The sequence below is a fragment of the Primulina eburnea genome, chromosome 18 (assembly GCF_022965805.1).
Source record: "Primulina eburnea isolate SZY01 chromosome 18, ASM2296580v1, whole genome shotgun sequence".
Lineage (NCBI taxonomy): Eukaryota > Viridiplantae > Streptophyta > Magnoliopsida > Lamiales > Gesneriaceae > Primulina > Primulina eburnea.
In genome coordinates, this window is record NC_133118.1 from 828,586 (window position 1) to 841,737 (window position 13,152).

General features: G+C 33.6%; 1 protein-coding gene across 1 annotated transcript; it reads left to right on the forward strand.

Moving 5' to 3' along the window:
• Positions 1-2,651: 2,651 nt before the first annotated feature.
• Positions 2,652-5,805, forward strand: LOC140819669 (uncharacterized). Its single transcript, XM_073179842.1, is given in 3 exon segments — positions 2,652-2,834; positions 2,836-5,323; positions 5,457-5,805. Coding segments are annotated over 3 exon segments (3,015 nt in total). The 3' UTR covers positions 5,801-5,805.
• The last annotated feature ends 7,347 nt before the right edge of the window (positions 5,806-13,152 follow it).

Sequence of the window (13,152 nt, forward strand, 5' to 3'; positions counted from 1 at the left end):
TTGTAATGGTGTAAATATATAAATGTTACATTTTAAAACTTAAAAAGCAAAAAATTACATCTACACGTACTAAATTATTTATCAAAAAGTGTAACTATGGTGTGAAAATATTTCCGTTTTTCAATATCAAATTTTGTGCCCAAATTTTAATCAATTAATTCATAAAATGACAAATTGTTGGGATCGAAACAATAAACTCTTTAAAAATATTTTGTAAAACTTGAGCTGATTTTTACAATTATTAGATGTTAAATTGTTTTTGAATGTTAAACTTAACTGGACGGCTAGTGATGATATATATTCAATTTAAGAAATCAATCAACAAAGTAGTTATATAAATAAACATAACGTGTAATTAAATGAACAAGATTTTATGGATGTTTGGAGAAAACAACTCTTATGTCATCTCTTCTTCCACTTATAAAGAAATCCACTACAAGACTTTGATTTATACAATTATTGTACAAATCCACTTCAACTATGACTTATTACATTTTCTAAGTCAAAACTCTTAGTATCAATTTGATACAACAAATTCTGGCTGTTTAAGAACCATCGGTTCACAAGAAACAACAAATTTTCCAACAGTTAGCTCTGAATGGCGGCTAGAGTTAGGGGTTGGCAACGGTTGGTTTGATCCGATTTTACTCTACAATAGTTCGGTTTTTCGGTTTTCGGTTTTGAATATCTCTAGTCCAAAACCGAACCATTTTATTACGATTCGATTCAGGTTTTTTTGTATTACGGTTCGGTTTATACGGCCGGTTATATACGGTTAGCTAAAATTTGTTACGAAATAAAATTATACGTCACTTTATGCCTTTAAAATCTAAGTCATAGTATTTTTCAAACATTTAATTTGTGGGATTTAATTTTTTATATAAAAATTAAAGAAATATATACAGAAAAGAAAAGAAAACATCGACTGGTGAGTGGTGAGAAAGAAGAAAAAACGATCGGATTGAAAATTGAGGTTTAATGATACTAAGTTCTTAAATCTTAATAGGCCAATTATACATAAAAAGTCTTATACTTAACAATAATATGACTCTTATAAATAAAAACCTTATACTTAATCATAATATGGCCGGTTCGGTTTTTCAGGAATTAAAACCGAAAACCAAATCGAAAAACCGAATTTCATAAATTTTAAAACCATAACCGACCGAAAAACTGATAAAACCGAACCATTTAAACCGAATTATTCGGTTCGGTCGGTTTTTTTCGGTTTTTCGGGTTTTATGCCCACCCCTAGCTAGAGTTGGGAGGGTATCTCCAGTTGATCTTTAGTGATCTGATATGAAAAATAGGCGTGTGCTAGGCGAGCAGCTTGATATATGAACAATAAGTACGATCGATTTATTGTATTTTGAAGATTGAGAAAGCTTGAATCTTGTATTCGTCTTGTTGTAATTGATTATCTTTGAAGTTCGGAATCTGCATATTTATAACCAAAGTCGGAAAATTTTTCAACGATCATCTATACTATCTCCTGAAATATTAGTATTGTCAACCTCTCTTCATCATATACTGCATAAAATGCTTCTTTGCTTTTTACAGATTCAGTTCTTTTAGCTTATGAAAATTTGATTGACTCTTGATATTTAGGAAACATTATTGTCAATCGGGAGTTAGTAGGATATTGTGCTTGATACTTATTTGACAATCATTGAAAAAATGAACAACATCTAGAGTCTTATAATTACGTTAGAATAACAACTGGACCTAAAACAGCTCGATATTGTTTTTGTTCTTGCCAAAACATACAGTAACCTAAACTTAACACAGATGATGATAGGAATTAGGAAAAGTTTTATTATATATTATTATTATTATTATTATTATTATTATCTATATTCCACCTACATGATAAGCATATGATAAATATGATATGAATGAAATTTATAATCATTCTCTTTGACAATCATGGTTGATTTGGATTTCGCAAGGATTTTTTGAACTATTTGGTACTCTTCGATGAAGGTGAGTGAGTCATATTTTTTATTCGTCTCATGTTTGTCTCATTTTTAAGTCATCTCAATTTCGTCAATTGACCCATGACGACACTAGATGTGAGTTTCATTAGACATCTCTCCACAACCACATGATGAACATGTGATAAATATGATTTTAACGAAATTTTACAATTATATTATCTGACAATTATGATTGATTTAAATTTTGTAAGGACATTTAAGATTTTATAAAATAATAAACATAATAATCATGCAAGTTAAAAACATATCAAATATTATATTATTCATCTTTATATATTATTCATCTCCACTTTATCCCTTATCACACTTATTTTTCATTTCTTGTTCATCTCATCCATTATACCAAATGGTACATTAAGATATTATAAAATAATAAACACAATAATCATGCAAGCTTTTTTTCCAAACAATATATTATTCATATTTATACATTATTCTTCTCTATTTTATCATCTCTTACGTATTTCATCTGTAACAGCGAAAAATATCATAATCTATATATTTTATGATTTTTTGTATGTCAACAGTAATAAATATGTTAGGACAAATAAAAGTCAAAATTGCATTCATTAAACCCCACGAAAGAGACTAACAAGTTGTGTATATATAACCGACGTAGGAAGTTGGTAACAGAAATAACTAACAATAGGAAAGATGTTACCTTTGTTCTTCTTCTTCTTGTATTTTGCCACTACTCCGGCAACTTGTTTGAGCAATGAAACTGACTTTCACGCGTTGCTAGCTTTCAAGAAAGCCGTTTCTATTTTTCATGGCGGTCCACATGGAGCTCTAGGATCATGGAATGGCAGTGTGCATTTTTGTAACTGGGAAGGCATTTTTGTGCAGCAGGAGGCATCGAAACCGTGTCGAATCCATTGACTTGAATTCCCAAAACCTTTCCGGACTCCTTTCACCTCATTTAGGTAATCTTTCTTTTCTGAGAAGTATCAATTTACAGAGCAACTACTTTATTGGAGAAATCCCGGAAGAGTTGGGTCGTCTGAGACAGCTTGAGTGGGTCGAATTCAGTCAGAATATTTTCACTGGAGGGATACCAAGAAACCTATCCCAGTGCAAAAATCTTTTTTACCTGAATTTGATCAACAACTATCTCACAGGGCCTGTAATCCCAGAGCTTGGTTCTTTGACCAAATTTCAAGCTTTAGGCCTGTCAATTAACAATCTATCGGGAACTATTCCTCCCTTTCTTGGAAATCTCACTAGTCTAGTGCAACTTTCTTTGTCACAATGTGGTTTGCGAGGAGAAATTCCAGAGTCACTTTCCCAACTCCGGAGCTTAGGATTGATAGATTTAAGTTTTAACAACTTCAACTCTGGAATCCCATCCGGTCTGTATAATATTTCTAGTATCACTGTGTTTGCAATGGGATCCAATCAACTCCACGGAAAAATTCCTACTGATTTAGGCTTGACACTTCCGAAGCTGACGATTTTCGATCTGTCATCCAATTATTTCGATGGACCTGTTCCGTCTTCACTCTCAAATGCTTCCTTCCTTCAAAGTATATATCTGTATTCCAATAAATTCACCGGCCCAATGCTAAAAGATTTCCATAGGTTGTCTGATCTTCAAGAACTTCTCATTCATTCCAACAGTTTGGAGGGAGATATCAGCTTTATTTCATCTATGACAAATTGTACCAACCTTTTAATGATATCTGTCATGTCTAATCGTTTGAGTGGTTCACTGCCAGACTCCATCGGGAATCTTTCAACTCAGCTCAACTCCCTTTATATAGGAGACAATCGAATACATGGGAACATCCCTGCGGGTATCCAAAACCTCGTTGGCCTGACCCGAATCACTTGTGAAGGCAATTTTCTTGGAGGTCCTATTCCTATAGGCATCGGAAAGCTTAGTAAAGTCCAAGTAATTGATCTGCAAGCCAACCAGTTGACAAATGAGATACCATCTTCTCTTGGTAACTTAACCTTGTTGAACACTATTGCTTTGGATTATAACAACTTGGTTGGAAAAATTCCCCAAAGTTTAAGTAATTGCACAGCCTTGACATTCTTAGCCCTTTCTGTTAACAATCTTACAGGTTCAATACCTCGAGATATTATTAGTCTTTCATCGATTTCGATTTCTTTTCACTTAGCCTACAATGCCTTCACAGGTTCTATCCCTCTAGAAGTAGGTTCGCTAAATAATCTTGAAGACCTGGATTTGTCTTACAATAGATTATCAGGAGTTATACCAAGCACTTTGGGCAGTTGCCTTTCGCTGGGACGACTTCACCTCGAAAACAATTTTCTTGAAGGACAAATACCTGATGCACTTAATGCTTTAAAGGGTTTGGAAGACTTGGATCTTTCACAGAATAATTTATCAGGGCTCATCCCAAGTTTTCTAGCAAATGAATTGAAGTTGAACAGTTTGAATCTGTCATTCAATAGGTTGCAAGGAGAAGTGCCAACACGAGGAGTTTTTCAAAACGAAAGCGCATTTTCAGTAGAAGGGAATGAGTATTTGTGTGGAGGTTTAGCTTTCTTAAAGCTTCCTGTTTGCGCATCTACTACAAATTCCAAGAAGAAACATTCCTCAAATCTATTAAAAGTATTGATCCCCGTTTTGGGAGCTGGAGGCATTTCCTTTGCTTTTTCATGCGTGTACATGTTCGTTTATAGAAGACGGATATTAAGAAAGATTCATTCTTTGATGCCATCATTTGAAGACATGTTTTTAAGGCTGTCTTATGCAGATCTCTTGAAAGCTACAGATGGATTCTCTGAAGCCAACTTGCTTGGGTCCGGACGATTTGGTTCTGTCTACGGAGGAATTCTTGATGACAAACAACTGTCAATTGCAGTGAAGGTTCTAAATCTTCAAATTAGAGGAGCTGCTAAAAGTTTTGCCACGGAATGCAATGTATTAAAAGCAACCAGACATAGAAACTTGTTAAAAATATTGAGTGTATGTGAAAGCATAGACTTCCAAGGAATTGATTTTATGGCATTGGTTTATGAACTCATGGATAACGGAAGCATGGAGAAATGGCTACATAACGATTACGCGCAAGAAGCAGGTCATCCGCAGAGCGAAAGCAACAGACATCTTAGCATAACTCAAAAACTGAGTATTGCCATTGACATTGCATCTGCAGTTGAATACTTACATCATGGCACCGATTCAATCGTTATCCATGGCGATTTGAAGCCGAGCAACATACTATTGGATGAAAACATGACTGCCCATGTGGGTGACTTTGGATTGGCAAAAGTCGTCTCGAACATATTTCCAGCATACGATGGAAGCAGCAGCTCAATAGCAATCAAGGGCACCATTGGTTACATTCCTCCAGGTATGAAAGTTTTCATTTTTCAAATCCCACTATGAGTTAAACACAAATCCGACATTCCATTTCCATGGCTAGCTCCTACAAATATGCCATGTCGAAATCTAATTATATAAAATTTGTTATATCATATTCGAAGAGTATGGGATGAGCAACAATATGACAACACAAGGGGACTTGTACAGTTTCGGTATTCTTGTGTTGGAGATGTTCACAAACATCAGACCAACAAACGACTCGGAACTTAGCTGTCAGTCGAGCCTCCACCATTTAGTGAGCCATGCTTTGCAGAACCAAGAGATGAACATTATTGATCAAACCATTCCTCATGAAGATAGAGGTAATAGTAAAATAAGGAATTGTGTGTGTTGTGTTCTTGAAATCGGAGTAGCATGTTCAATGGAATTGCCCAAAGATCGAATGACGATGACTGATGTTGTTAGAGACTTGAATGATATTCAGAAAGCTTATTTGTCTGAATAAAGCAAATTCAAGGAATAAAGCAAATTCAATAGTGTTATATAAATAAATTTTGATATTTTTGTTCCTATGTCTTTGCACAGGTTTTGCCATCCCTATCTCCGTCCCCGAATTCCATCCTCACCCTCATACTCATCTCGATCCCATGTGGGGTTTTTTCCGTGGGGCCTCAAACCCGTGGAAAAAGTTATCATCCCTGTATGCAAACCGAAACCTTAGCACAGTGGTTCTCTTCATGCCAACAGTTAACACTAACTTGAGTTTATGATTTTTTACCCACTATTTCTTAATAATTGATAGATTTTTTAATTCTTTTTTTCCTATCATTACTTAATTAACGTTTTATTTATTTATTTATTTATTTAAGCGACATTTCAATTTTTTGATTTAATAATTGATGATTTTTTAAATTCTGTTTCCCATCATGACTTAATTAACGTTTTATTTATTTATTAATTTAGATGAACTTTCAATTTTCTGATTTAATTACCTAATTAACTAATTTATTTAATTGATACAAAATTATGGTTTCTTTTCCCCATTATTACTTAATAATTCATATATTTCTTAATTTAATTTATTAATTGATACATAACTATACATTCTTTCAAATAAAAAAATCGAATACTATTAATATTTTTTGCATATTTTTTTTAACTATACATTCTTTCACATGAAGTCGACTACCATTTATATTTTTTAAATCTATTGACATGATCGATTAGGGGAGGATCATCGTTGAGCTATGATAGCTCGGTTCTTGAAATATTGAACACTGATGAATTAAATCGAATTTGATTTTCAAACCAAGCGGAAGACACTCAAAATAATTCTTTGTAGAAACTGATTAAATATTTTGTAAAACATTTAAAATATATGCAAGTTGAATGAGTAAAAAAATTTTAGTTGAAGCATTTTATCAAACATTTGATAAGCAATATTTTGGTATTTGAAGAACACATAAAATACTTCAATAATGCATCTTTAAAAACAGTATAAATGATAAGTAAATGTAATAAATAAGAAGACACAAATTTGTTTATGGATGTTCGGAGATTAATAACTCTTACATCACCACTTCTTCCACTGAAAAATATCCACTAGAAGACTTTGATTTATACAACACCTTGTACAAACTCATTTCAACTTAGAACTTATCCCTTGCCTAATTGAAACTCCTAGTACACTCTCGATTGTAGGACGCAAACTCACAATCCGCATATTGTTTAACGTCTCTTATGCCAAGACTACAAACACAATCTTTAATGTCTTTGTGTGAAGACTCGCTCAATTAAACTTTGAAGTTCAACTCTCTTGTATATGTGTGAGTGATTGTGTGTGAGAAATTTATCCTTTAAAGTGTAAATCTCAAATGTATCCTCACACAAAGGCTTGTACTATCAAATAACAGATTTCTTCATGCTAGCTGCCCATGCTTTAAATCTCCGTCAAAAGCTCTTGTTTGATCTTCAAGATGATGTATTTATAGGTCCCAACAGTGATATATACGTTAAACACAAGAATATGACCGTTTGGAAAGTTTTTGTACTATTTCTGAAATTGCAACTGTGGGGACCCGGACGCTAATCATGTTCTTAATCATCACTGAGAATAATTAATCAATTATAAGTCAGGGTCTAAATTTTTTTTTTTAAAAATACAAAGCGGAAACGTAATGTAATTTACTCAAATTACATATTAAACATGAACATACAAATCTTGTGTTATCTACAAGAATTCAACTAGGTTCAACTACATCTCAGTGCTGAATCCTATGTTGCTTCGAAGCCCGGATCTCCACGCTATCTAATCTTCTCTCATCCTCTTCTTGACCCTGATCCAGCCCCACCTGTTGTCAAGCACACATACAAAACAAGACAACAGCCGGATAACTCCGGTGAGATATAAATATCCCAGTATAAACAATGTAAACATGCAATTATATAGAAACATATACAAAAGCATATATCAGTTATCATTAACATGTAGCAACTCAACAAACATGAATGATAAGAAACTGTAAATCAACATGTCATATCAGACTCCACTTAACCGACGCGTCGTCTCAGACTCGACTCCACTGACGCGTCGTCTCAGACTCGACTCAACTCTAACCTAGGGATCCCGATGTCTGGATATAGGTAATTATATCGAATCTCAGTCGATAGGAATGAATCAATCCCTAAACGGCATCGATATAATTCATATATCAGTGTCTGGGCGAATCAGCCACAGAATTGACGAATCAGTCAAGAATTAGGCGAATCAGTCAATAACCAGACGAATCAGCCTGTAATTAAGCGAATCAGCTTAAGTTTAGACGAATCAGTCAATAACCAGACGAATCAGTCGGTGACTAGGCGAATCAGCCTATGACTCAACGACTCAGTAATCAAAACATGCATTCAGTATCTAGGTAAATCAATCGATGACTAGCGAATCAGCAGTCATTACATGCAGTGGCTATAAATCAATAGACTACAATCATAAATCTCATCAATTGCAAATATCAATGCAATAATTGAAAGTATGTGATTTAGGGAAACTCGAGTCAAACCTCACTCGAGTTGTGCAATCCCAACTCAACATTAATTTATACCTTTCTTTCTGATACTCTGACTCTGTCGAAGTCTTGAACCCCAAGCCTGTCAATACTCAGTCGGACAATAACGATATCGAGGGTACGGTATCAATACACCACTCAATCAATACTGGATATAATCAGAATTAAATCAAATTCTGTTTCCACAACATAACGGCATAATCTCAATATATCCAGTCATATCTTATCAGTTAGATATCAATCTCAACAGCTCATGACCAATAACAACTCAATTCTGATATCAAATCAACTCTGAAATTCATAACAATTTCATATGGTATTTGTTCTCCAGTCCGGTTTCGATTATACGATGTCTAACATGACAAGAACATCATATATGAATCATATCAGATTCTGACAATACCCTAATTTCAAAACATATCAAACGTAGCAAAACTTACGTCCAGTTGTAGCCTACGTCGATAGGAATTCGATACCGAAGTCGGATTCGAAATCAGACGGACGGATTTCTCGCAAAAGGCGTAAGGATTTTTCTTTCTTTCTCGGAAGCCTTCTTCTCGGTTTTCTTCTTGTTCTGATTCTGATTTCGAGCAATTCAATGTACATATATATATATATATATACAATCATGCATGAAAGGCAAGTGGCGCATCCTTTGTAAACCACGTCTCGCGCATATGCGCGACTTCCACCCCCCCCCCCCCCGCGCATATGCGCGAGACCTTCGGGTCTCCGCGCTGGTGCTCTCGGCTACTCGCGCATATGCGCGCCTCCAGTCCGCGCATGTGCGCCAATTGTTCTGCCATGCTCGCGCATGTGCGCCGTTCACGTCGCGCATATGCGCCAATGCTACTGGACGTTCCGCGCATGTGCGCGCATTCAAGTCGCGCATGTGCGCGCATGGTTCTGTCTTCCTCGCGCATGTGCGCCGATACATGTCGCGTATGTGCACGGGGACTTCTCTTTGTATCACTTTAATTTTTCTTTCGTCTTTCCCCGTCCGATCCGTCCCGTCTATAATCATATCAATTATCATTTATGATTATAGAAATCATTTCCAAATCTTTTCAGATTAACCGGATTAATTTCTCGGGCCTTACAGCAACTGTCAAATTCGCTTTGCTGGACATTTTCTCGAGCTTAAACTGGTCGTTCAGCAGTGAAAACTGATCAGCGATTGAACTGATCAGCGGTTGAACTGGTCAGCGGTTCAAACTGGTCAGCAGTTCAAACTGGTAAGCAGTTCAAACGCAGCTCAACTGGTGTTCTGTGCAAGACTAGTAGCTTCATCGCCACTTATCAGCATTTTAAGATTCGATTCAAACTTTGCTTTCTCATGATTATTTGTAGATCATCGTCTTATCTTTCCAACGCATACTGAATCGCTTCATTCCAATAATCGAGCTGAGAGATATGGTTATAATACGGCAACTGCTCATACCCAACTGATTGCTGTTTTCGTGCAATCAGTTTGTTCATTCGGCAACCGGTTTGACCTAGATACCATTCGATTTTTCTCAAATGACGTGAAATACGACTTGTTCCAAATTGAGTTTTCTGATCAGTCATGTTGGTGAATTGTCATTTGAATGATCCAGTTGAGAGATATCATTAAAAATACCGAAGCTTGCCAGAAGTTCATTTTGGCTAAATTCAGTTTCAGTTTATTTCTTGTGCTTGCAACTTCACACATGAGTAAATATATTAGAAATACAATAACAAATTTGTGAACATCAAAATCAAAATTGTGAGCATGAAATGTTCCAACATCTACAATATTTTTTTACGTTTTTATAATAAAAAAATTGTTCGGGCTTAATTTTTTAAACTTCAAAATAAACATATACGTTTTATAACAAAAAATGGTTCAAACTTTTATTTTAAAATTCAAGTTAAATGAACATATAAATATATGGTTAGTAGTTCAAACTTAATTTTTTAAAGTTCAAAATAAATGGGCATATAGATTTGTGATTAATATTTTTTAACCTACAATATATTTTCTATGTTTATAACAAAAAATTGTTTATACTTAATATTTTTAGCTTAAAGTTAAATGAACATATAAATATGTTCTTATCCCATTTATATTTATCTATAATCTTCATCCATACATTGTTAATTATCTAATATTTGATTTGCATATGATTTCAATATGTAAATTTAGCTTATACAAATATTTGTGGATGTTAGTGTTTTATTGTATTTAAAATAATTTTGAGGTCATGACGATGTGAAAAATTTTAGTTTTTTATTTTTTAAAATAATAATAATAATAATGTATTGTGATTTCGTCAACTTATATAAGATGGACATAATCATATAATGTTGCTATAATGTTTGTCAATTTGATTGATCTATATATGATTAATGTAAGTTCTTAATTTTTTAAACTTCAAGTTAAATAAACATATAAATTTGTGGTTAGAAATTTAGACATAATTTTTTAAACTTCAAATTAAATAAAGTTAATTTATTTAATTGATAGATTGATACACCATGGTGTGTTGTCGTTGAGCCACCAAATTTAAATTCCTACTCTATAAGTAAAACGAGTGTAATGGTGAGCAGGGTCGAATCCACAGGGAACGGAAGATGATTTCTTTCGAGTAAAATGTAAATACGGGAGGATTTTGGATAAGAACAAAATAAAATATTAAAACTAAAATTATAAAGCAATAAAAAATAATAAATCTAAACGAGAATTAAATTACCAAACTCTGTTTCAAGAGGATTTTCACTATTCAATTGTGTCACTGTTCATCGGCTAACATATTATTTATTCATGCAGTTACAAGTAATTAACCTTAGAATTATAGGGATAGCCGCTAAAATTCTTGAGTTTTCCAAATTTAATTGACCAAATCCAGCATTCAGTCAAAACTTATCAATAATTAACTGGGCACGATAGCGTTCCATATTAATTAAAAATAGAATTTTTCGTTTTGTGAAAACAATTAATCCTAAAATCTAACAACGGAGATAGCTGCAATTGATAGATCGAATTTTGTTGATTTATTTAGATTAAATATGTTATGATAGCACAACACACCTAATCTATCGCTATCATGTATCAATCGTTTATGACAATTACGGATCACTGAATTTATGGATAGTAGTAGAAAATTATATATCGGATTAAATTGTCAGATTAACCAACATACAACTTTCATATAAATAAATCATAAATCAACAAATGCTTGAACAAAACACGAATATTAAATTAAAGTGCAAAAAGCCTCAAAGTGATAAATCGAAATAGTAAAATTATCCCTTGAATTAGAAATAAAACTTAGCCTAGAGTTGTAGAGAGAAGTTGAGAGAAAATCCTTGCGCCTTTCTTTTGCTCTTCACGTTAGTTGTTGGTGGAAAATTGTCAGTACAATTTTCCAATCTGATTTCTGAAATCTTGTGATGCGGCTGACCTCTTCCACGTGAGTGGTAGGCTTTTGGGTCTAAAATATTAAGCTAAAAGCCCACTAATCTGTTAATTAACCATAAATCTTAAAATATAAAATTATAGATAATATCTTATCTAGAGTTCCTTCCAAGAATTTCCACTAAACCATACACCATAATTAATTCTTTCAAATCTTGCATAATCTTCACAAAATCAGATTTTTCCTTTCTTGCAATTTTAGGCAGCTGAAACATAATTACAAGGCGTGGCTATGCCTCGTTCCAGGACCTCTTCTGGTTTGACCATTCTCTTTCAAAACTCTATCTTGAAACTTCAAATGTGATAAACATCACTTTTTTAACTCAATTTGCTCCAAGACCGTAAAAGTTCCTCCTACAATAAAATTACACAAAAATATATCAATTAAACATATCGGAGGTTGGAATAATGGGAAATATGAAAATAAAATTACTAACTATTACGAGCCTATCACAACACTATTCATTCTTTTTCCCACTATTAGTTATTAATTGATAGATTTTTTAATTTAATTTAATTGATACATAATTATGCATTCTTTCAAATAAAAAAGATGAATAATATTAATATTTTTGCCTTATATTTGTTTTAAATCTCTTAGTTTTAGTGATAACTAACAATAATTCATTATATTAGAGTAAGCTGCCACTATTCGGGTGTTCAAGTATTCGATCGTTCTTTCAAAGCCAAAGAGCAACACACTACCAGTGTTGAAAACTTGGATAAACAGTTGCAGGCTAGTTAGTTTCTCTATCGGTAAAGCTATTCAACCAGTTACACTAGACTAATTTGTCACTCGACTGGACCGCTCAGATATATACTATCGTAATTCTCGACCGAACAAAGTTAAGGATATTTGTAAAAGTCAACAGATCAGTCAATAGCTTTATTTCTTATACCAACTCTCCTATGACATAAGATATTTCATCAGTTCGTTGTTTGACAGCTTTTGTACAAAGAAGAATTTTAAAAGCACAAAACCATGGAAGACATTAAAAACATTTAATGAAAGCTGTAGCACGTGATAGTGATAGGTTCATATTGTCGGACTACAGTACAAATCGTTGAACGGAATAAATGACTCTAGTATTATATATAGAAAATGCAAGCAAGAACTCGACACAAAAAAAAAAAAAAGAAAAAAAAAGAGATACACTTGAAGCAACAAATTCAAAAAAAAAAAAAAAACTTGTATACTCATAAAATTATGGGCACACTTCTCATATATATCATACAATGCTCACCAGCTCCTTCTTCGAGATATTATCAAATCGACAAAGATCACTTAGAGCTTGAAAACAACTATCGACCGTTTTCTGCTAGAGACAATTCGAGGAGTTGCAAACATTTTGA